Source organism: Rattus rattus, chromosome 4 (assembly GCF_011064425.1).
Source record: "Rattus rattus isolate New Zealand chromosome 4, Rrattus_CSIRO_v1, whole genome shotgun sequence".
In the NCBI taxonomy this organism is placed as follows: domain Eukaryota; kingdom Metazoa; phylum Chordata; class Mammalia; order Rodentia; family Muridae; genus Rattus; species Rattus rattus.
The window spans coordinates 75,258,374-75,285,270 of NC_046157.1; the positions used below are offsets into that span (position 1 = coordinate 75,258,374).

Consider the following 26,897-nt stretch of genomic DNA (forward strand, 5'->3'; position numbering starts at 1 on the left):
CACTTGTTTTTAGATACAGGCGGCTGTTGACTGTAGCCCAAGAGCTAGCTACATAAATACAGGCAAAACTCCTTCTATTATCAATTCATTGTATTTCTAACACTAAAAGGACAATGTTTTATCTTAGCCCATTTTTGCTTAAATCACTCTTTAGATCTTGTGAGTTTTAAACATGTGTATAATGAAATGAGAAGCTGCATTTTCTTCCTCAGCTACTTTGTGTGTTTTTACAGTTATTAGCCAGCTGTAGTGATGTGTGCCTGCAGTTCCAGGCTCATTGAAGCCTCGTGCAGGAGGAGCAAAGGTCCAAGTCCAGACTTGGTTTCAGAGTTTGGTAAATGTCAGGAGATACAATTTAGTGAAAACCTATTTCAAAATGGAGGTGAAAAATGACCTATGCATATAGCTCTAAGGTAGAGTGACTGCCATATGGATGAAGTTCTAGGTTTGATCTCAAAAACCTGAAAACGTAATGGATACATACAAACATACAGGGTTACATACACAGACAGATAGACAGACAGACAGACATCATACACAATAAAGTCAAGGACACATATTGTACTTTGATTCATGACAAACATACAAGGCCGTGGTTTAGATGCAAGCCACATACACATTCACATAAAATTTTATCCTACTGATAGGTATTCTGAAAATGACATTTGAAGTTAAGTACTTTGATATGCCTTTGAACAATAATCTTCTAAGTTCGTATTCTTGGTAACACCATGTTTTATAAAAATTCTGATTTATACCTATAGAGAATTTAGTATATGAGAGTCAGTATCATTTTAACCCTAAAATTGTAGGTTATCCCAATTATAATGTCCTTGTATACAATATACAATGTCAATTCTATAAATATTTTTCTTTGCTTTGTGACAAAAAATTTAAATATGGGCAAATATGTTAATAGGTCAACAAAGTGTTTAACTCTTTCATTTTGTTACTGACCTATAGATTATAGCATTCAAGAGTATACTTAGGAAACATTAAACTACAATTATAAATAAAATGTACTTATAAATATTTTGTAATAGTTATGTGTAATAACTAGCAATAATTAGTAAGGAGAAATTAGTTAATAAGAAAAATAGAAATGAGCTAATGGGAAACATATAATGAGATTGAGTTTTACACCAACTATTACTGGGTGTCTTCTTAACAATTAATATAAGAAATGAAAGGTGTTAGCCATAAATTTTAAGAAGGAAATAAGTATACAGATAGTATGGGCAGGTTGTTAGCAATAAGTGATATATTTCATTTCTTCAACTTGATATTGAAAGACAGGGAGAGCTACTTTACTGAGTCTTTGTGAAAATATAAGATGTAATGTGTGCGGGGCCTGTAGGCCTCAGAATTCTTTTCTGAATAAATCTACCTGAAGACATCAGCCTGTTAGAATTCATTCCTCAGGCTAATTTCAACAAAAGCAAATAGCTATGAATAATAAGGATTTTATAGTCATATACTTCATGTATATATGTAAAAAATACTGAAAACTGAAAATTTACTATTTAAAAATATGCAAAAACAAAGGAACAGTCAGTTCACCAAAAGAGGTAAGTGCATAAATGCTGTACAATATTACGGTTGAAGAAAGTACAAGTTAAAACTACACTAAGATGCATTGCATATCTAATACAATATCTCAGTTGAATGGTGCTGGTTACGGTGAATATTGATAGACTCGGAAAAAATCTACCAATAATAGTACAAATGATATGACCACTATAGAAAATTCCATGACAACTGCTTGAAATTTTAACAATCTGTTACTACATCATACAAAAACTAAGTGTCTGTCAAGACATGAATAAACAAATTGGGATAAACTTAGCAGTGCACAGCGAGGGGTATCAGTATGCAGCAACAATTATATTTCTCCAGCTTCATAAGGCGAAGGCTGCAGGAACAGAACAACAAAGGTTTGGCATCTAAAGATCTAGGGCCTTGCCTGAAGATAACTGATAGCTTTGAATGTAGACCGGAGTAAAGAAACAGAGGAGGGTGTGATCACATTGTATATTTCAAGTATATATGGAATATTTAGAGTTATTTCATCTTAATGAAACTAGGTTTCAAATACCGTAAACATAAAATAATAAAATGTTTAAAATGTAAGGAAAATGCAGCAAACATATATATGTATATATACATGTGTATTTGTTGCACATATATATTGTGAAAACACATACTGTGCACATGTATGTGTGCATATCAAGACAGAGAAAAATGTTTAGAACTTTTTGCAGGTGGAAGTGCTATAAAGGTCTACTGATGGCTGTATTGAATAGTCCATAGAAGACAGCATAAATCGGAAGACAGTGTCAATTTTTATCTTGAAAATAAAAAGAAATGGCTGGGCTCTGACATGTTTGGAGCTGTTCTTCAGAAAATTTTAAGACATGCTTTAGAGATTTGATTATAAAAGATAGTATAAATGAAAATATTGTTTATGAGGCAATTATTAAAGTACAGAACAGCCTAATAAAACCAAATGCAGTTTAAAGGTAGTGAGAGAGGACAATATAAAAAAGTGCAAATTTTTCCTAGGTAGGATGCAGTACATGTTTGATAGTGTAGTGCAAATGAAATAAACAGATAAAATAATGTCTGAGTCTAAAAATAATTGGAAATTTACATTTCAGATTCTATCTTGGAAAAAAAGAAAAGAACAAGCCCCGTGCTGAAAATTACTTCAGAGTGATGCAGGAGAGAAGCAATAAGCTATTGATAAGGCTTGCATTCCTTAAGATTGTGTTCCGTGGGAACGGTGGTAACAGAGCTTTGTCGGGTTTTGGATTGATAGATTAGTGAAGGGTGGAACCAGAAGGCCTGTGGCTTGCAGGTGACCCTGAATGACCTGCCCTCCTAGGAGATACAAATTGAATGTGGTAGCATGTGCTATAATTGTAAGCAGAGTGTTTTGGTGGAGAGTAAAAAGTAAAGAATTTCAAGAAAAATAAATGGTATGGAATGATTAGCAAATTCTCAGTGTTTCTAACTCGGGAAAGCAATGACTTATAATAGATGGAGTTGCCACCATTATAGGAGATTACAAAACTCAGTAAACCCCATAAGCCAGTGCTAAAGGCTCAAAGTGATTGGGAAAATTAAGAGAGAATTGAATGCAAGTGGTGCAAATAGCTATAGAGAGAACTGAGGGTGACAAAGTGGAAATCGATATCACAGCATCTTAGCTGAGGAGGAGCAGGACTTTCTAGATAGAAGATAAAACAGAAGCCATAAGCTACCTAACTTCTCTTAGCCTATGAGTAGATTGTATAGCTGATTGTCAAGAGAGACAATTTTTCCTGGATCACTGGGCCATGATCCTGATGACTGATTTTCACAAAAAACCTGTGCTGTCTGTGTCGTTTACACAGAACAGTTACTGCCTACTACAAGTGACTCTTTGTTGTGCTGCTATAGGTGGTTAGGGATAGTGCTTGAGTGAGAAATTTGGACTTTGGGAGAGAAAAAGCCTCCCTTCACAGGCTTGGCAGAGCCCAGAGCTAAGACCGTGTTTTTGCAGATTATATATGCTGTTTTTCAGTCAGCATGGAAGATACATTTTGCAGGTCAATAAGGCTGTATTATTTGGTTTCACTTCACACACAAATTATGTGAAGTCTGGAATTCATGGTACTAAAAGAAATATTTGGCCATTAAAGAAATGAGGATAGCTATGAAATCAAGTAGGGAGACAATGAAAATATTACAAGTCATTAAGCATGTTAGACCCCAATAATTCCATTCAAACTGAATCTAATTATATCCAGTTTTATTTTATTAAATCTTGTATTTGTTTTTTAATTTGCTTTGTTGAAGTTATCAATTTAACTCACAATTAATAAAAATATCTATTGACATATAATATTGATATACAATCAATCAGTTATTAAAAGATTTTCTCCTTAGTAATTCACATCCTCTTATTGATTTTCTTACTTCTATAAGGAATTATGTAGCATGTAGTCTTGCCATAACATTGACCTATTATAATTCACTTTAACTGGAATGAAGGTCATTGGACATCCTTGAGAATGCAAGAGAGAGCCTCCTATCACTCTCTCCCATTGAACTTGTTCTGAAAAGCAAAGAAATATTTCAAGACATGTCACTCATTTTAGAGAAAGAAAGAATGGCATTTAGTTGGTTTCTACAATTTTGGAATTGCTTTGTAAATCTATATACTTTAAAATTATTGGTTCTTAAAAAGTTAACATTTTTCTTTTAACTAAGTATGTATTTATTTACCACTTATTAGCAAAACAACTATCAGCAACAATGAATTAAACTGATAACAAGACAGCAAACCCTGGCGATTTTACAGACTAACTTCAGCTTCTGACCTTCACATATTGAGTTTCTTTTGCCCTGAATCTATTTGGAGACAAGCTTTAAAAGAGGAAATTAAGGTTAAGTGGGGTCATAAAAGACATGGCAGGGGCTAAAAAGTTGCAACGATGCCTTTATGAGTGCAAGAAACTCCAGAGCACAAAGAAGCGTCTACCAGAAGATGGATACATGCTAGCTAGAGACAAGAGAAACCAATGTAATTGCTAACTTTGCCTTGGCCAACCAGTCTGTAGACAGTCTGTCCTATAAATAAGTGTTGTTTCAGCTGTGGTATGATGTAACCGTAACATGACTGACTGCCATGGGGTATATTTTGAAATATTCAATGTAAATATAGCTATGGACATATCAAAGCATGACTCTGTTTTAAGGGTTATGATATATTGCATATCTAAAAAATCTAAAAATTCAACGGAAAAAAACATTTTTATCCATTACAGTAAAGACGCTTTTTAGTTTCTTATTTTCCTTTTCCCTAACTTAATACATTTGAGGACTCCATCACATCGCCTGGCATAATAAAAAGCACATCTTCATCGGTTTAATTTCCTTCAAGTTTGATTGATTCTGCCTGATAAGCCATAGTGCCCTCAATATTATGCCTCGCTAAATAATAAGAAAGAAGATATGTTCTAGTCTTTCAAACACAGTTCTAATTAGTTATTTAGTTCTAGTTATTAGTTATTAGTTCTAATTAGATATTTCTCATTTGTTATGTATATTTGACCTTCCTTGCTGCATCCTTATACAGCTTAGAGAACATGTTAAAAGTGTCTATTCATCTGAGACTTAAAATGAACTCCTACATCATTTCTGAGATTACATGTGTGGTATGAATCTAAAGTTTATTCCATGCTTTACTTTCTAATATAAACTGATCTATATGATTCATCTATCCTTTTGACCCTTTCACTCAGGACATACAGCCTTGGAATATTACCCCTGTTCACTCTCTCTCTTTTTTTTTAATTTTATTAAGTTTTTTTCACTCCAGAATTTATTTCCCTACCGGTTCACCCTCCAACTGTTCCACATCCCATACCTCCTCCACATACATCCCTGTCTCCACGAAGATGCCCCCTCAACACCAGACGTCTAAACTGCCTGGGGTCTCCAGTCTCTTGAGGGTTAGGTGTATCGTCTCTGACTGAACCCAGACTCAGCAGTCCTCTGCTGTATCTGTGTTGGGGGTAGCATATCAGCTGGTGTGTGCTGCCTGGTTGGTGATCCAGTGTCTGAAAGATCTCGGGGTCCAGGTTAGTTGAGACTGCTGGTCCTCCTACAGGGTAGCCCTCCTCCTCAGCTTTGGTCAGCAGTTTCCGGCCATTGGTTAGGTGCAAATATTTATCTGCATCTGACTCTTTCAGCTACTTTTTTGGGTATTTCCGAGGGCAGTCATGATAGGTCCCTTTGTGAGTTCTCCATAGCCTCAGTAATGGTGTCAGGTCTTGGGGCCTCCCCTTGAGCTGGACCCCATTTTGGGCCTGTCGCTGGACCTTCTTTACCTCAGGCTTCTCTCCATTTCTATCGCTGCAGTTCTGTACGCCAGGAACAATTATGTGTCAGAGCTTTGACTGTGGGATAGCAACCCCATCCCTCACTTGATGGCCTGTCTTTCTGCTGGAGGTGGATTCTACAAGTTTCCTCTCCCCACTCTAGGGCCTTTCATCTAGGCCCGGGGGCCAACAGAAAGAATGGAAACAGGCAACCTCCAGAGATAGGAGGTTGGGAGGATTCTCCAGAATGCACCAGGACCCCTGTTCTCTTTAAGAAACAAACATTTCTTAAAAGTTTTAGTTTCTGTGCAATGATGATAGAAAATAGATTGTATTTGCATAAATTAATTTTAATTTAAGACATAGCCTGCATTTTAAAGACTGATATTCATCCTGTATACTTGCATGTTCTCTAAAAATGATAAAATTAACCCAAATTTCAGGTAGGCTTTATTACAGGATGTTAAAATCTTGTAGTTTATCTCATGCTTGATCATTGCAATTCCTTGTGGTTCATACATTTATTACATATTTTAATTCTAGTATATTCTTTCGTCTATTGTAAGTTATTTATAGGCTAATTGTCTACCAAAGTATTACTCATCCATAAGTATTCTCAGAATTTTCCATATTTATATTGGGGTGTTCTATAAACTAGACAGCATATGACAGCCAGAGTGTCCAGTAAATTGTAGATGATCTTTATAAAATATTGCATATAATTCTAGAAATATCTGAAATGTGTTTCATGTTGATTTTCCTGAAATATTTTTGTAGAAACTTCATATAAGTCTTCATGGTCACATTTCGAGTTAGATATTTTCAACATTAATTTACATCTTACTGTCATTATTCTTGATTAGGATACAGGTTTCTGACTGCAGATAGAGAATGGCGCCATCCTGCTTCTCTGCACATAATACTGATGATAGTGCTGTTTGATCATCTCTATCAAAGTTTATGTTAATATCCTAGATTCATTTTTTCCATTCATTCAACCAACCATTCATTTGTTTATTCATTCATAATTTGCCAGAGAATAAATTTATGCAGAGATCCCAAATAGCTTCACATATATGTATATATAATTTATTTATATATAATATTTATATATATAATAAAATTCCGTGAAGTTACATAATGTAACAATGTTGATGAAAATTAAACTGTTGTGGTATATGTATAGTAACATTAAGGTAATCCAGTCACTTTCCCTCCTTTAATAATATGTGTACTAAATACTGTTACTTAGTAACACTAAAACAAATGGTCTTAGAATATATGTAAAACAAGACACAGAAAGGTTTAATAAGTATAAGTGGAAAGTGGGTTATGTTTCCTCGCTATTAACTGTAAGCTCTGTGATCTGGGGCCTCCTGACGGTATAGTGGTGAGTAGATATTTGCATGGACTTCGCTTCCCTGAGGGTGTAAATAGGATGGGGAGAGAGTGTGGAATAAGTGACACACATGAAATTAGATTTGAATTCATGTTATGTTCCATTATGGGATGCTTCTGAATCCCTCTTAATTATTTTGTAATATTTTAACTCATATACATGAGTTTATGTATTATAGTTTGATACCTATATAGTAGGGGAAATGGAGAAATGGAAAGTTCTATTTGCTTATTTGTTTGTTTACCTTTTCACTGCAATAACCGAGAGAACTAAGAGAATCTGTACTGAGGAGTAATTAGCTTTGTGTTGGGGATCCCTATTTACCCCATCCCTTTTATCATTTTTCTCAATTACAGATACTTAAGGTTAAAACAAAACCATTACCAGTAAATTAGACACATTATTCTTATTGATCAAATCTTATAGCTAAAATAATTAAATATATTTTATTTTCAGTGAATATTTTGCCTGCATCTATGCATAGAAACCATGTGTATACTTAGTGCACAAGGATGTCAGAAGAGGGAATTGGAATCAGATACCCTGCATTGGGAGTTATGAATGGTTATGAATCACTGTCTGAGTGTTCAAAATCAAACTGAGTCCCCTGCAAAAACATCAAGTACACTTAACAACCAAGATGTTTCTGTAACCCACAAATATGCACCTTTGCCTGCAGTAGTTATGTACCTAAAAATGGAGAGTTTTGAAGGAACCGTTTCAGTGGATTTTAAGATCATGAGTATTAGCACTTTATTCAGACCACATCTTCATAATTCTGATTAACGGACTCAGTAGAAGTTACATATTAATATCTAGTTGGCACATGGATGGTATATAGTTTAAGGAAATCTCATTCATGAATGACAGGCATGCTGTTTTGGGGCATTACAAGTTCTGGGAGAAAGCTTCCTCGTGTTCAGAACTGCAACTGCGTGATATTTTTAGCTTTGAGCATTGGGTGACATTTTCTTTCTTCTGTTGATCGACAGTACAAGTCTTACACAAAGGAATATAGAAATATCTACCAATAATCAGTGTGCACAGAATATATAGCTGTATTCTAAACCCAGCACACACAATAACTACGTAAGATATCTCAGTTTATGCCACTCTTTCTACCCACAATATTTTGTCACATTTGCCCTTGTAGTCTCTGTAACTTAGTTGATCTTAGTAAGTTCAGCTGGAATAATGAAGCTTAGGACACATTAGTCTTTGTGTTCCTTTTCTTTGTGTGTGATGCTATCCCCCAAACCTCCTTCATTTGTCTAAAGGAGGGCAGTATTCTATTGTAGATCAACAGACAATATGTATTGACCCTCTTCCATTTGATGTGCTTAAGACCATGCTACGTGCAAAGCTCTGCATTTCCTACTTCATTTTCCTTTTATTTTTTTCCTGAAATTTTCTCTAGAAATAGTCATCAGTCATCCCTTACTTTATCTTGTTGTTGTTCCCTGCTGTCTTCACACACAAACTAATAATCTTTGTTATAGTTAAAAAAAGCTAATAACTTTTTACGGTATGATGCTTTGTTCATTGTTTTACTTCTTGAATTAATTTCTTATATTTATTCCAATACCCCTCTGAGCTATTCTTCACTCTCTTTTTCTCATTCACATTCCCTACATCTCTCTGATTTATGATTAAAAAGAAGCTCATAAAATATTACTAAAAGCGAAGTAAATCCATTGAAGCTCATACCTTTGCAATAGTTATCTTACAAATACCTTTTTGAAATTGTTGTTTTGTTTTCATTGGAGGCAAGCTAACACAGTATTTTTCTGTAATGTTCTTTTCACATAAGATTAAATAAAAGATGCAGAGATGGACCAGTGGGTAAAATTTTTACCATGGCATCATGAGACCCTTACATGAATACCCAAAACCCAAATAAAGCTGGATATGGCAACACATATGGATTTCAAGCTACAACATACAGGTGAGGAAGAGAGACAGATTATTCCCTGAGTTTAAATTCCAAGTACCCAAAGATACATAGGAACAAACAAGTTATCTAACCCCCACACGACACCCTCAACACACACACATACACACACACACACACACACACACACACACACACACACACACACACACACAGGCATGCACGCATGCACTCATGCATAAAGAGAGAGAGAGAGAGAGAGAGAGAGAGAGAGAGAGAGAGAGGGAGAGAGGGAATGAAATAAAGCATCCTTAATTTTTCCATACATTTCCATTGTTTTTGTGTGGTTTCAGTTATACAACACGCTCAGAAAGTTATCTCTTAGTTACAGACATGTAGGACCTTCACATATATGTTTTTGAACTTTCCAGGTTGAGCCATTTAACTAGACCTTGTTTTCATGACACCCCCTTCCATTGTGAGCATAGCTTATTAAATATTTGTTAACAGCGTGAAAAGTCTATATTTTGATCCCTGAAAATTCCCAATCAAAAAGTTCTAACAAGAATTGAGTCAATAGAATATAATTTAAATAGAGAGAAACATTCTCCCTTCACAATTAATTCATTAATTCTAATGAATATCTTCTCATTCATATAATTTTTCCATTGGGACAAAAGCCCAGGTAGTTTCTAGAAAATCTGTACCTGACCTAGTACTATGATCTCATATTTATTTCTTAAAAATATTGGTCAGGCATCCGTCTACAAAAAAAGCTCCTCTTGGTCATTTTAATTTCTGCAGTAAATCTAATAACATGATTACAGTTGCACCAATAATCTTCCATCTCAGGGTTTTAGTCATTTCTGATTCATGGTGTCTATTATTAAACCCAGCTGTTGATGTTTTTGAACAAACTGATTTCTGAATTAACTCTACATTGTGTTCTGTAATAACCCTACTTCAGTATTACCATGGGTTGCTCCCAATTTACTTTTAGATAATTAAAGCCTCTCTTTATTTCTATCCAAGATGTCTGTTTTATTTCCCTGAACACAAGGATGTGATTTCATTCATGTTGCTCCAGGGGTCTAAAGTTGATAATCATTTCTCTGCATCTGCCCTCATGGTGTATTCTTGCAATATACGTGCCTGTATTCTCGCCCTACAGCTTCTCCTCATTAGCTTTCACTTTCCTACTGATGGGTTAAGTTTTTGCCACAGGCCTTCCCTTGTTCTTTTCCTATAAAGTCAGTCCCTTTGCATGAGAATTGTCCTAACTTCCCTAGCAAATGAGATATTTTCCAAATACTGACTTGTTTACGATGATTTGTTACATATGAATGCATCTGCTTCAGAACTGATGACATCTATAACTATAACACATAAAAACCAGATATATTTCCCAGTACCTAAGAAAGCAATTTACAAGTTGTTGCAGGAAGACAAAGAAATCTAGGTCATCAAGCAAACATCTATGCTTATTTAGGTGTATTTTATTTTCATAGAAGGAACTTTTCCTATTGTAAAGTTGTGCATTCTTTTTTAATAAAACCTATAAAAATGTTTAATTAATTTATACTATTAAGTATACTGTAATGGAGATTTATTTTAGATTCATATACTTACCTATGATCATACATATGTGCCTGGATGTATACATAAGAATGTACTTCCAATTCTGTCATTTATTAGTTTATTTTATGTTACATATAATTTGTATTTCTGATGACACAGTACATGATTCCTTTCCAAATGCCTACCTCTGAAGATGCTAAATTTTTGAAATATTTTTGAAATTTCTAGGGTTTTGTTTATTAAGTTAAACTGATTTGCTTCACAGATTTCTCTAGAGCTAATACATTTTTAAAAGATTATATGTAGTAAGATAAACAACTACCCTTGAGATATTGAATCATATTTATGATTTATTATGAAAAAAACTATGGAAAACAGTTGTCAGAAGCAGATCATTCTTATGAAACGCAATTCATTGTCTGTTTCAGGTTTTTTTCAACACTGTTTTTATTTCAACCAAGACGTAAAAAATATAAAGAAAAATCTTATTGCCATGAGAAGAGTGTAATTTTGAGATTGTCTATGAATTTCATCTTTCAGCAATGCACAGTGTTAGCGCTTGAAGAAACCCAGCCCACTATAGTCTACCACAATCTTCAGCATGCAAACATGTATTCTGTGACACAGCATCCTTAAAAATAGAGCAATTATGATTTCTATTTTTCTCTTAAGTCTTTCTGGTTGGAGGCACTTTGAAGATTTTAGGTAAATTCATATTTTCCTCTCCCCTGCCAATTCTCCCTTCCATGTAACTACATCAGAAGCATCTCTAGTGCTTTCCCTTTCTGAGTATGTGTAATATATTTTTATGTCCCTACATCCGAAGAACACAAAATAATCTCTTAAAATTTCAGGTCTCCTTTCATCAGCTGGAAGGATAAGACAGCCAGAGAAGCAGTGTTGCCTTTACAAGTTCAAGCAGCTAAGGAATGTGAGTTAGTGAAAAGGAATTTGGTGTTGGCATTTCCTATCTAGATGTTTTAATGTCAGGCACCGACGTGCCAAGCATGTCTCTTGCTAGAAGCTTCTGAACTCTAAGTGTAAGTAAGATGTGGATGCAGAAAAGCAAACTTAGCTTTCATAGCCTTTGTCAAAATACTTCTTCGTCAAAATGCAAACTGTAGTGTTTGCTTCCTTGAAAATACAAACATGACCAAAAATAATTAGCTAGCATTTGAACAAAACTAGATTGGCCTACGTTTAAAACTCTGGATCTAAGGAACACACCTTTAATCCGAGCACTCTGGAGGCAGAGGCAGGTGGATACAGAGTTCAAGGCCAGCCTGGTCTATGGTCTACAGAGCAAGTTCAAGGACAGCCAGGGCTACATTGAGAAACACTGTCTCAAACAAACACACAAACAAATAAAAGCAAAAAGAAAGGACAAGCAAATGTTTTTAAAGTAACTGTGCAGTTAACTTTAAAAAAAAAATACCAATTCGGTTCTTGTTTATCAGTGTTTAATACAGCTCCCGCATCCTCAGAATTCTCCCCCTCTCTCAGTTCAGTTATCAATTTAAGTTCAGTCAAGAAGAACTAAAACTTCAGTTAAAAAAAACCTGTTTATGATCTTCAGTAATAAAAGGTATTTCTAAAGCACAAGGCTCTCGAGAGGTGTGCGTCAATTTTCCCAAGTGTTTGAGTTTCTAACGTCTCCACAGCAGCCCCTGTTCTTGACTCTCACTCTGCAGAAGCCGGAATTAAGTTGGTGAGTTAACAGGCAGCTGCTCTTAACTATGTAAGCATCCACAACCCTGCTTCTAAACCTGATTTGCAGTTTACATTTGAAACAAAAGTCATGTTTGACCATTTCTCTGAGCGCTGAAATAGGTTAAAATGTTTTCTGTGCTCCTCTGTAAATGTCAGTGAAAGATGTCAACTTTGAACGGCTGCACAATGTGTGTTTGTGCATTTGCTTGCTTTACACACGAGGCTCTCCTGTTCGTGTGCCTCTGCCTAAGAGGCAGTGCTTTGTTAATGCGGCGGTGTACAATTTCCTGACAAGTGCTGAACCTATGCGAACAAACACAACTCTTATTTATGATGTGTCAAATTACTGTTCTGAGAGTAGACCTTTTAGGTTGCATCCAGCCTTTAATTTGACTGAATTTAAATGGCATAAAATGCCTTTTATTTAGGCTTTGGCTGGCATATTATATATCTCATTTCAATGAAAAACATTCACATGCAAATACGGTTTGTTTGGAGTGAGGACAAATGCAACTATCATGACTGATGAAGGCTTTTGATCACAGTTCTACAAACGGAAACCTTGAAAAAGAAGAGGCTATTTGGACAGGCATCTGCAAGCCCATGAATTATTTACTTCACATTATTCATAAATCTCTTTGAAGAGGAGGTCTTATGAGGTTCTAAGGAGGAGAGAATCACAGCTTCAGTGTATGCTCTAAGTCCTGCCTACATGGGAGCACTTGGTTTAAATGTTAAGTCCTCATCAGCCTGGGAAGTGCGTCACGTGCCTGTGCCAGCAAGTCTTCCCTGGAGCTCCTAGGAGCTTGAATCATGTTTCCCATCTACTTAGTATTTCTTCTTTCAGAGTGCACTGGGCTGCGTGGGAAAGTAAAATAGGGCACCGTGGGGTGAGGCTCCACAGGCAGGCTGTATGTATAGAATAAGCAGTTGCCATCCCAACTTTATAACAGAACGAATAAGCAGTGCACCCCAGAACTCTCCATCCAATCCTGTCTTGCACTATCGCTTAAGTTCAAAAAGATTCCTCTCACTTATGATTTCGAATGAGCATTGTCATTCTCAGGAATTGATTTTCCAAAATGTGAGTCCCTACTGGTCACACCGATCTAGTTTCATACTTGTTTGTGAATTTGTTTTGTTTTGTTTTGTTTTTAGCTAATAAGTTTCTGATGTTGGGAGTAATATTAAGGATGTGAACCATGGCTCCAGATATATATATATATATATATATATATGCATATATATGTATGTATATATGTATACACAGACACACACACACACACACACACACACACACACATATATATATGTAGCAAGGACCGCCTTGTCTTGACATCAATGGAGGGGAAGCCCTTGGTCCTGTGGAGGTTTAATGTACCAGCTTAGGGGGATGCTGGAGAGGTGGGGTGGGAGAGGGAGCACAGTTATAGCGGCAAAGGGGAGGGGAAAGAGGACAGATGGGATGGGGGGGTTGAAGAGGGGTAACTAGGAAGGGAGATATTATTTGAGATATAAATGACAAGAATGATTAATTGTGAAAAAGAAAAGAATCTACGAGCATCGTTCACGCATCCCGCGGTGCATGTAACTAAGCCACTAGATTAACTTCCATCACTTGTGTCCCTTACATAGAACAATGTTTTGTGCCGTAGTCAGTACAGACAAAGAGCTATGAATTTCAGAATCATTTCTTCATTTCTGCATTTGACCCACTGTGGAAAGCTCACTACTAGATTTCTAAGAAAACCTTTCTTGTACACGTTTTGCAATGTCTTTTGGCTGGCACAGTGGGTGTCTCGCTCAGACCTGGTTTTCAACGAGTGGGTGGAGTGCTCATTTATAATTTGTTCACGTGAACCTCTAAGCAATATTCTAAGCCTTAAAGTTAATGAACAGTTGCCATCTATGCTGGTGCATTGCTCGTCCTGCCCTCCAGTTTCAATTATGCGGTATTAGATAATCAATGCCGAGAAGGAAGTTAGACAAGATAATCCTTAGCAATATCTTGTAGTTACAGGTTTCCCTGATTTGTCTGAAATGATCCCAGATGGAATTTTAGCTTTCACGTAAAATTCAAGTGCAAACAACTTACCTAAGTTGTGACACAGTTTGACGATTTGAAAATCCTGAGAGTAGGGGTTGAGGATTTAGCTCAGTGGTAGAGTGTTTGACTAGCAAGTGCAAGGCCCTGGGTTCGGTCCTCAGCTCCAGACAAAAAAAAGAAAGAAAGAAAATCCCGAGAGTATATTTTGCTTCTTTTCTTTCATATTTATTGTTTTGGAAAACTATTGAGATTTCATGTTTAATTTATATGCACAAAGTGACTTATAAAATTATAAAGAGTGGTATTGAAGACCAAATTTTTCTGCTGTTGGATATGTTGTTGATCCATAAGTCCGATGAAACAGAACATAGCTGCTGGAGAGCAAAGGGTGTGTGTCCGGGGCATTCCCTCCTAAGATGACCATTAAGACTGAAGAGCCCTGTGGACCTCTTCTCAGTGCAGTGCTAATAGATTTGTTTAGTAGCCCCACAGTGTCGATTTCTGCATGCATAGTTTGGAACCGGTGGTTTCTCATCTCAGTGTTCCTATGAATCCTTATTCACTAATTCAGAGGCATGAAATCTTTAAAAAGAGGCAATAAATGACCCATTTACCTGTGAAATTTGTTAACCTAATCTTACACACTCTAGGATATGAAAATTATCTATAAAGGTAGCTTGTTTATTTTAAGAATTCATTTTCTATTTGATTAATGAAATTATTAGTTATTCTGGCCTTGTTATCATTTGAATGCAGATTCTAGATCATGCAGGGTGATCATCACATAATAGCCAGAAAATGTAGAGCAAAACATATCATTATTAGCATCATTCTATGTACAGACTTAGTCCCCAGGTGGAATGGAACACCTTAATGGTAGCAGGAGAAAAGTGTAACAATGAATTATAGACTTTACATTTACGTATTTCATGAGAGTGTGAATTATTCATATATAGGACTTACCTGAAAAAATGATCTCTATTAGAAACTTAAGCTCTATATGCTGTATGTTGTGGTACATAAATGGATATAATGGTTTTATTAGCCAAAACTGTTACGGAAGTGACTCACAGACCAGCAGGATATAATCTCACCTGTGTGCAGCATTAAGAGGCCTGGGAGTGTGAAAGGAGACAATTTGTATATAATTTACTTGTGCTGACCAAATAATGTCTTGTCCCTTTCTTTAGTCATGTAAGACTATGTCAATTACTAACTCTTTAACTTTGATTTCAAGTTATCTGAATATTATATAAACATCCAGTTCATGACATTTGTCCCCATGAGGAATCATGGCTGCTTTGTGTTCATAATTGTTTTGCATTGCTTTTATTCCAGATAATTTGTACCACTCCTTAGACGAAAAACTCCTATTTCAACTTTACAAATATCTTACTTCAAGTTATTTGTGACCTAATTTGCTTCCATATGTAAATGCTCGGGCCCTGTTAATTACATTATAATCATGCCATTTGTAATTACAAGAGCTTTTAGCTGTTTCTGCAACCTCCTGTGTGTTCTGTAATGGAGTTGTAATAATGGACACTATTTGAAATAACTTCTCCCTAGAAGACATTCATCCTGGGTTAGTGATAAAATTCCAAAGAAATTTCCCTCAAAGCTGGTGTACAGCAATTTAGTTTTGTCAAACGGATTTTCTGAAAGGAGTCGCCAAAGGCTGCTCTCCATGTTATTTCTGCATGGCTCAATTAATGTCCCCTGTTGGGTTTTTACCAACTAAGAATAGATGTTAGTAAACTCTTTCACTCCACATATCTACAGTAACAGTGTAATGACCCACATAAAGATAATTGTAAAGTCAAGTGAATTCCCAAACATAATCATTGTTTAATATAATCTTTTAATATAATCTTTATCATAATCATGATGTTTGGCATGGAAATCTACATCGTTTTCATCAGCAATTTTATTTATATGTCTTTTATACCAAAAATATCTCATGTTGCTGGAGGGCCAAACTCTGGTATGTTTACCTAATATATTTATTTGTTTTGATATCCAATCAGGTTACCTTCATTGTATCATTGTATCATATATTATGTTTCATAGGGAAGATGTACACATAGGGAATCCCTAAGGGTCTAACATATTTCTAATGAAGTGTTGTCCATGCCTATTAAAACACAGTACATACTATAAATATGTTATAAGCAGTATGATGTCAAATTGATTAAGGCACAATAATTCCTACTTACAGAGTATTATGTAACATACTGAGCTACAATGTAGCTGATAACTACATAATATTATATATCATATATATCATTACCAACTACACTAGCATAAAATTGTTTGCAAATAGGAAGTTTAAGAACATAGGGAAGATGATACTACTGACGTGCTCTATAAGACAATTACCTACGATAGCTTAGTTCTCAGCTATCTATATTTGAGTTAGTCATGTGATTTCTTTGCCTGTCATTTGCTAAGCTTTCAGATAACACTGTACATCTGTGTTGTTAAATATTAGTCATAATCTATTACAACAGAAACCACCAGACACCTTGATTAAATAGTCTGAAAAACTATCCAATTTCTAAGTCACATTCTTTCTCCTTCACTTTTTTTTATTGTACATTTTTTATTTACATTTCAAATGTTATTCCCTTTCCTACTCACTGATAAGTGGATATTATTAGCCCAAAAACTCTCAGTCACTTTTTAAGTGAAACTTCCATTTGCATTCTGGAAAGGAATAATATTAAATGGGGGTGGGGTAAGTGCTCTGTGGATCAGGAAATTTTAGTAAATATTCAGTTACCTGTGTCCCCTGTTCCTGAGTTCTTTGTTTCAGTTTCAGGGGATCATGACCCTAATTAGTGAAATGACAGAACTCAACCAAGTAGCTGTGGCTCTTGGGTAATAATCTGGATGTCACCTTTGACCTTGCTCAGTCACTTCCTTGGGAAGAATTGGGAAACTTGTAAATGTATGCTTGTACACTGAGGACCTTGACTCTGCCTGCTAAAATGATTACCTTTTGGTATCCTGGGTATAAATGGGTTATCTGAAACCACACAAAGGCAAATTAAACAGAGTCCTTTTACTTATTCCTAACCATGAACCTTTGTTGCCCAGATTCTACAGAATTAACTCATTAACTCTAGTAATTAGAAGTTAGGGAACATTGACTTCACATTTCTTGCATGATTATTTACTGAACAGAATTGGCCTAGTCAGTACGTGGTCCTTAGCCTCATATCTCTTTCATTCTAGTTGTACTTTCTTCAAAACCAATACCTCTCCCAAGAACCCACCTATAATTCTTTGTCTTCTGTGCATCTGTTTTTTATTGGAAACATTGCTCCTTTGTAAACCAGTTTTTCTCTAAGCCTTCATTGCGCCGATGCAGTTTGCTTCAACGTAAGATTCGGGAAGATATCGCAAGCATCGATGGTGATATTTGTCAAAAGCTTACCAGCGGCTTTACACATTTACCATAGGACACACTGATTCTCTAACTGAAAATTAGAGGGAAGAAGGAGAACAAAATAAGGAACAAGAAAGGCGGCCATCTAATACAGTTAGGATTTTAATACGTTGAAGTTGTTACTGGCTTTTGCGGTGCATAAATTACATGTAGTAGTACTTCCTTTTCCCAAATCTGTACTTTCCTTCTTTGTCGTAATTTTCTTTTTATTATTGTTTAAAACCTTTATTAACAGGTGCTTGCAGTTTATTGAGTGGTTTTTTTTTTGAAAAAAAAAGTTGTAAACTTTATTACAAATTAAAAATGAAATTCTAAAAAAAAAACTCAACTTGACCAGATATGAAAAAATTTAAAAATCGTTAAAGGTGTATTGAGAAAAACCAGGCTTTTTTTTACCTTAAAAAATGTTTGTCATTACCAAAAAGAGACATCCTTAGGTAAAAATAATAAAAACCCCACGCTGCATAGATAATGCAGATAGTTCTAGTGGATCTGGTCAACGGGTAAAAAGGCAAGCACTTAAGGTCTTCAACTCCGATCTTTGTTCCTTTCTTACTGCTGGAATTTCATATTCATTTCTTCTTGTTGGATGACCAAACCGGATGATGGTGAGATGGTAGCCAGCGTTTACTCAGCCCCGTCCTGCTCAGCCTTGGGAGCAGACGAATTCTCACCTGCTGGATCTTCTCTCTTTACCATCTGTGGCTTAGGGTTCTCCGGGCGTCTGTGTCGAAACCGACTTTGAGGTGGCTGCTGACCTTGAGTCTCATCTCCTTGATTTTCTCTGTCCTCTTCATTGCCATCCTCTCTAGGCTGTCTTTGGTGTTGAGGGCCCCTGCAGAATGTGGTCTGTAACCCCCATACATATTCTGTCTCACTGGTCCACCTTGCTCTCCTGTACCCTTGGTAGTCCGCACCTTCTATTACTTCTCCTTGCACAGGGGTTGAAATACTGTGGTCGACACCCATAGGGTCTCCGCATGTAGTAAGATGGGAACCTTCGCCTACAATAGGGTCAACATTGTTGGGCCTGGCCCTCAGGAGCGCTTTCTGATCCCTCGTTCTTTTCCCCACTCTCACTATTCTGGTAATTGCGTAAAAGATCGTGAATAGCGACTATAATGGTTAGTATTTGCTGTGTATTGACTCCCTTGAACTCTACCAGGGCCTATAATATTTGCTGCCTCTGCATCCTTTTCTCTTCAATAACATCAAACTCCACAGTCTCTCCATCTCCTGTAGTGTGAAGGTACTTCCTGAGGTTATTCTTCTTTATGGCAGTCTGGTGTACAAATACGTCATTCCTTCAAGACAAGGTCTTGCTATGTAGGTAAGAGCAGACTCATGGCAAGCCTAACCTCCTTGAGTACAGAGATTACAAGTATGCATCACTATGTTTTACTATAGTTTTTTTTTAATTAAAGTAAATAAAAGTGACTGGCTATAGATTAAGAGTAGTGAGTTACATCATAAAAGCATTTTGACTTAGTGGGTTTAAAATTTATCTGATCGGGAAAGCGTGGAGTATAGAATTGAAAGAGCTGGAGGGGTCAAGGACACCAAAAGAAAACCTACAGAGTCAACTAACCTGGATGCAGAGAGCCTCACAGAGACGGAACTAGCAACCAAGCAGCATGTAGAGTTTGGACCTAGGCTACACATTTGTAGCAGATGAGCAATTTGTTCTTCATGTGGGTCTCCGAACAATTGGAGCAAAGGCACTCTGACTCTACTGCGTCCCATTGGTACCCAAGGAGGGATGTGCTTCCACTTTTCTGAGGAGAAGGGGAAGCAATAAAGGACTTGTAACAGAAGGACTGGGAGAGAGGAAGCAAGAAAGGATCGGCTACAATCAGGGTTTAAAGTGAATAAAAATAAATATACTATTGAAAAAAATTATCCGAAAGTCCATGTAGCATATTGGTTGTGAATTTGTGCCTGAAAATTTTATGGCAGGCCCAAAGTCTTTTCCTTCTTCTCTTCTTGGATCTTTGGAAATTCCACTCTTATTGTGCTTCTTTGAGAGTTAATATCACTATCATCATTACTTATCTTTATAATCTGTCATCTATATCATAAAGTAGTATTCCTAAAAATTGTATTGTACAGGATTTACCAATAGCAATGATTTTTATTTAATTTCTGCTGATATGATTATATTGTGGATGAATAGATTCAGAAAATGTCTCCTTAGATATCGCAAAGTCTAACCTCAGCACTTCTTTTTTAATAAACAGCCTTCCATGGATACTAATTTAAACATGGAAGGAAGAATTTAAAATGCAAGGCAAAACCTATCAAAATATTTCAGTAACAAGCTCATTAGATTAGAGTAGAAGAATCAACAGTTCTCTACCAACAGTTCTTAATGAACAATACTCATACTATTCCCACTTACTTAGTTACCTTAATAACTTTAACAGACGACCTCAGTGCATCCCTAAATCAACGAGCACTATCCCTATATTACTAGTAAAACATGCCAGAAATGAGAATGCTATAAATGGAAGAATACAATAAACACAATTATGCATTCCAAATAAAAAGATGCAAAATTTTCTATTCTGTCTATTCTTTCCTTCATAACATGTTATAAGTCCTGAAATATCATTTGAGTGATTTGTTTTAGAATCACCAATTCCTTAAGTAATCGATAATGCCTTGTCCAAGGAACTAACCAAGTGCTTCCTTCAATGGGAATAATAAAACAAATTGATAACACAATAACTTAATATTTACGTTAGAATTATTATAAGTTGGAGGATTTAGCCTCCCCAATTAGTATAACTTTTCTTAATAATTTTTTTCTGGACTCATATAGGAAGATAGTTTTGTTCATATTATTCTAAAAATTCTATGCTTGTTTCCCATGGTATAACTTTAATTTACAAATACAACATACAGAGTCTTATATAAAAATGACTGTGAACAACAGAATTGGTAGAATTATAACTTGCTACTTTTTTACAGAAGTAACGGTCTTCCCTGGCATATCTAAAACTTTTCTGTGGTCAAAACACCTTTAATTCTTTCTTTTTATTTTAACTATGCACAACTAAAATTGCATTTTAAGGTAATTTCTGTCTCTTTTGGGTGGTGTACAACGTGCACTTTACAATTGACTTATAATTGGACTGTGCTGACAGTGGAAAATCTTACAAGTATTGAACATGACATTTATGACAGTATTGCTGTCATCTTGGCTTCTTTTATTGAAAATGCAGAGAATTATAATTGGGCTAACAAGCCTGGTAGTCTGGCCTCTTTCCAATTATACTAACCAGGCTGGTCTAGTGTTAGCTGCCTACACCCAGAAAAACAGACATTTGTTTTCCTTTCTATTTAATTTTAGTACTTTCCCAAGAAACTAAGAATTAAATCCTTTCTGCCTTTTATAAGGTTTAGTTTCTTAATTTTAGTAAAAGTATTATTATTTTTTATACCAACTTGCTTGTTCCTCTTGCAAAGTAAATGCTTATTTTCTCAATACTTTGTGTGTTGAGCATACCTTATTATTTGAATTCATGCCCAGGTGACGAATTTAAACTTACATAAAAATTCTCTTCTCATAAACAAATTGCTGTATTGATATATCGGAATGTTCCATTTGAAAGTTTGGCAGAACTTTAGAATAACATGAGAGAGTATAATTTTCAATAAAAGTGAGCTATAAGAAGATGGTAATATCCCTTAGTTATCATAATTCTAAAATTCAACCAGAGTTAAAATCTGGTTTGTTATTCAAAAGCAACTAGTAAAAAAAATGCTAGCAGCCAGGCACGAGAGGCTCCACCAAGTAGCTGATCGAAACTGACGTAAGAAACCCACAGCCAAAGATTAGGCTAGGGAAGCCTTGTGTAAGAGTTGGGGTAGGACTGAGGAACCTAGAAAGGATAGGGATTCTGTAAGAAGACCAACAGAGTCAACTAACTTGAACCCTTGGGGGCTCCCAGAGATGGGACCACTAGCCAAAGAGCATACAAGGGCTGGACCCTTCACCTCATACGCATATGTAGTAGATGTACATATGGGTCCACAACTAGAGGAAGGGCTTACCCTTATCTGATACCTGCCTGTGGATCCTGTTCTCCTGACTGGGCTGTCTTCCCTGGCCCCAGTGGGAGATGATCTACCTAATACTGCAGAGACTTAGGGTTCCAGGATGGATTGATAACCAGGGGAACCTCCCTTCCTCAGATGTGAAGAGGAGAGGGGATGGGGTAGGGGACCTGTGGAGTAAGGATTGGGAAAGGGAGCTGAGCTAAGGATGTAAAGTGAATAAATAAATTAATTAATAAAAAAAAAGAAATGCTAGAGCCCTACCTTTCTATACTCAAATTTACCTTTACTAGTCGTTTTTTTCTTTGAAAATAAACCTAGAAATTTGTCCTATGTAAGTAAAATGTTACTACATTGTATCTCCTCTGTGGTATCAAAGACTTAAAACCCACTAAAGGTCCATCCCCTCAACTGGAGACTGTGTATTTCCAAACTAGAGAAAGGACTACTTCTTTTAACACTAATCAAAGCAAAAATGCACCCACCCTCTTTGAATATCCACTTCTGATTCACAGCTCACAGGTAAAGGAATGGCATTTTCAAGTTTCACAGTTATGTAGATAACCGGCTGCCCAGATGACTTGCGTAGGTTGGTCTGAGCTCTGTTGTAGAGTGATGCTATCAGGTTAGCTCATGCCTGAGTCCCTTCACCATAGTGGAGCATCTTAGATACAAATTTCAACATCGAAATGAAAATATAGTTTCCCCACCTCTCTTCCCCCTCCTACCCACTCCTATGAGCCTCCCTCACCCTACTTCCACCTCAAATGCATAGGTTCTTTCTCAGTCATTGTAATTCTTACACACACACACACACACACACACACACACACACACACACACTTTCTTTGTCTGTTTAGTGTTACATGTAGGCATACAATTTCAGGATGACCGATTTTATTGGCCAACCAATTATGAGCCTGTGAGCCTTTTTCCTCATCCCTGCTTTTGCTAACCTTACCAGTCCTTAGCTATCCAGAGTTCTTTTCTCTGGCTGCGACCCCATGTGATTTCCCCTCCCATTTTAGCAAGTTTATGCTGTTACACTTGTTCAGGTTTGTAGCCCTACTGTTGAATTATCATCTTATGAAGCTCCTGTCATTTATGGAGTCTTCCTCTTCTGACTCTTGCAGTGTCCCCTCTTCTGAAATATTTCCTGAACCTTAATGTGGTTGTGCTGTGGCCCTAATGGCTGAGGTTGAATACCCTATCCTCAGTTATTCTCAACATTGTGACCAGTTGCTTTCTGTAATGAGCTATCTGTTGCAAAGAAGTCACATATTCTGAGAATAAAAGAATAACTTGTGTTCTTGAAGTGTGGTTACTTAATAAGGTAATTAGAGTTGTATAAATTCAAGTTTCCACATCTACACAGCATGGACAAGAAACCAAAGTGTTCCAGAATCTCTTGTGAATTAGACGATGAATATTGTACTTGTTGATAAATAGTATGAAATATACTCACTCTATTTATGCATATTCAATAGAATAATTATAATTAAAATATAGCATTTAGGAAAGAACATAGAAATAAAGTTATTTGATCCTTAAAAGAAATTTGGTGACTTATGCTTAGAATTTCCATTAGGCTACTTTTTTTCCCTAGCAATAATTCAAGAATCCTATACTAACAACATATAACAATCAAGTCTCTTTCTCATATTATATAGTCTTTCACAAATGTGACTAATGATATAAGAAGATCTTTTCATTTTCTACCTGAGGTCTGTCTCACATCTAATGTGTCTCTTTCTTCTTCTTGTGCACCCTTTCCTTGGTACCAGCGGCTGCTTCAAAAAGTAAAGTCAAAGGTGAGGTCTACTTATTTCTGCATGATGTGTGATGGTTTTGTTTTCACTCAGCATCCTGTTGTCCTTTGAATGGTGCTACTTTCTTTATGCTTAGTGTTTCTATGCATTTCTACAAATATAAATAAATACCTCATTTAAAGATTTAGTTTCCCATGCATGTCTGTGTTTGCATGATTGTTAGAGTATCTTTCATGCACATTCTTTTATGGATTAAAGTGCTTTAGTTCTGTTACATTTGATTTGATAAATTTTGGGGATTTTGGTAAAATTAAGAAATGGATAAAATAAACCATGAAGTAATATTTATAGAATTTTGGAAAATAGTACATGCCTTCATAGAATTATGTGAAAATCAAATATTCTAAAAAATATGTAGTATTAACTCTGGGGTTGGATTTATTAGCTTTCTTTCATTTTATAGGTGAGTTATGTTTGTGTCTAAGATATATATGAGATACAATGTTGTTGGTGAGATACATTTGATTAATACATAAAAGATTGCCTTGAAAGAACAAAATTTTGGCTTAATGTTCCAAGCATTAATCAATTTGAAAGAGCCCAAATATGTATAATAGAGTAGGATGAAAATAAAATTGATCTGTTTTATTATTTCTAGGAGAAATCTATAATATCTAGAGCACTGTGTGGGCTGCAATATCACTCTAGTGTGCTTTACTAACAGCCACAGAGCTCTTCCAGTTCCAAGTATGAAGGAACATAACACAAAAGCAAAACAAAACAAACAATTCCCCCTTATTTTCCTAAATGCTGACTAGTTTATTTAAATTTTGGATCCAGATTCTCATTCTCTAGTTTTACACTTAGGTGTAACAGCATTACAAATTCCTTCCCGTGTTTTAGGTCAAGTAAGTTTTGCAACTATTTTCTGAAGATGCATTCATTTATAGAATCCTGTGCATATGCAGGCGAAAGACAAACCATTGCATCGATTGCCTCAACCCTTATCCTACTTCCTTGTCCCCAACAAAGGCAGCAAAGGAATCAATGATGTTACTCACATGATTTTTCTGGCAGGTTGGTGAACAGTAACAAAAACAGTCATAATCTAACAAAATATATGCTTATGAGCTTATGTTTGTACATTTATAAGCATTATGCATGCATGAAACAGAAGAACACAAAATGTGCTTTTAAGAATGAGTAGTTAAGGCAACTTATAGCAGCGTGTAACTCTAATAGTAGGGAATAGGCAGTATTGGTTATTGATGAAAGAATTGGTATCATCTCAGGGCACCCCAAGACTATGCTCTCAGCACAAAGATGATTTATTTACACCATGAGCACAAAGGGCAGGGAATAAGCAACAGAGATAGAAAATAGAGGACCAGGGAGAAGGGGAAGAGAACAAGGGAGGAGGGCCAAGGTTATTTGTCTAGGATGGGGGACAGAGGACTGCCTCTGAATAGAGAGGAGATGGGTGTGATGTCAAAAATGGTAGTTTATAAAGGTAAAGGGGAAAAACCCATGTTCAGATGTTTAATTTTAATTGGATATGTTAATTAGGGCAGCCAAACCAAGCTAGCTTTAAGAATTCAATCTAATGGTTCTTTGCAAGACAGACAGCATGGGGAGGCCTGCCAGATACACATTTCCCATGCTCCAGCTGGTTAGGGTCCCTTCAGTGATGACGAGGTCCTGAACAGCATATCATGAAATGGTTCTTGAAGACGGTCAAGATATGCACAGACAATAAAGTGTAGACACAAAAGGTTAGGGTAATGAAAGTTATGGAAGCAGGGATGAGAACAGTATATTTTAGTAGAGGGAAACTTATTTTGAGCTACACATTTTATGCTTAAGAAAATACAGGAACATAAATTGGAAGGAAACAATAAGATGTTAAATGATCAGGGGCAGATCACTGCTACATTTCATGACCAAAATAAAACTGTATGGTACTAATCACCTCTACAATGATTAATAATAGGATAAGTCAAGGATAGCTGAGGTTCTGTTACAGAAGATGCAAAGCTCAGACATAAGAGAAGAAGAAACACAGGGCTGAGAATCTTGGCTGTAAGCCATGCTGCATACCTGCTGCCCTTTCATCACGCAGGCATATTTCTGTGCTTAATTTAGTGATTCTTCTTCCTTCTTCTTTACTGTTCTGCACTAACCATTTATTTCCATCCCCTCACACCCATTTCTGTACAACTCTGCATGGAATTTGTATGCAATTTACACTGTGTCCATGTTTGCATGTACGAGGTGTTACAAATAGCAAAAATGATAATTTTTAGGGTGAATTATAATTTAGTCATAGAAAAGTATTTCTAACCATTGTTTAAGAAAGACATACACCTTGCTTATGTTAACACTTTACGTATCACATTATATTTAAAATTCCCACTCGAATGGAAGTACTGCCACCATCTGATTTGTGTCCCCTGTGTTACCACTCACAATCATAAGTTTTGATCCCAGCGAGGAAAAAGAAATCCCTAAATCAGAACTACTGATAACATGGAGAGGATGGATTTTTTTCTTTTTAAGAATGAAATATTTGTCCTCAGAGTGGACTCTTAAGCACTTTCTCCATGTATGCAGCATGCTAGCTGGATACCTTTTGGCCCAGTTGTTACACATGGGCCACACATCAGCATGGATAGCATACATATTGATATCTTCAAAAAGGCTATCCTATAGACCTCACTCCCACAAAACATCAACAGCATACTCTGGGTGCGCACATCTGTTTTGAATCCTGAGGATTTTCTTATACCAGAAGTTGAAGGGGAGTTTGGAATCAGGTCAGTGACATCCGATAGTCTGACTTCAGAGTGCCACAGTACCAGTCTTCAACAATCAAACTCTACAATAATTATAAATCAATCAGTTACAGGTTTTCTGGACAATGTCAGCATTCTTTTAAAGAAGTATAATTCTATTTCTTATTGATGGCAACCAAATGGTGCTTGCAAGCATTTTTTATCATACAGTAGATTCCATCCATTCATTGTACTTTTCATACAAGTATACGTGTGTAATATTCTCTGTCTTTTGTGCTGTTCCTGCAAGTTTGATATTAAAATAGAGTAAACTATTTACAAAAGAGAGAGAGAT

At 36.1% G+C, this 26,897-nt stretch overlaps 1 protein-coding gene and 1 pseudogene across 1 annotated transcript in view; one reads left to right on the forward strand and one right to left on the reverse strand.

Annotated features, from left to right (window-relative positions):
* Cadm2 (cell adhesion molecule 2) overlaps positions 1 to 26,897 on the forward strand; it is a 938,204-nt gene that overhangs the window by 619,712 nt on the left and 291,595 nt on the right. The window contains exon 3 of the mRNA XM_032899174.1: positions 23,787 to 23,813. Coding sequence (XP_032755065.1) covers positions 23,787 to 23,813 — 27 coding nt within the window. The remainder of the gene's footprint in view (positions 1 to 23,786; positions 23,814 to 26,897) is intronic.
* On the reverse strand, positions 18,571 to 23,025 carry LOC116897725 (annotated as a pseudogene).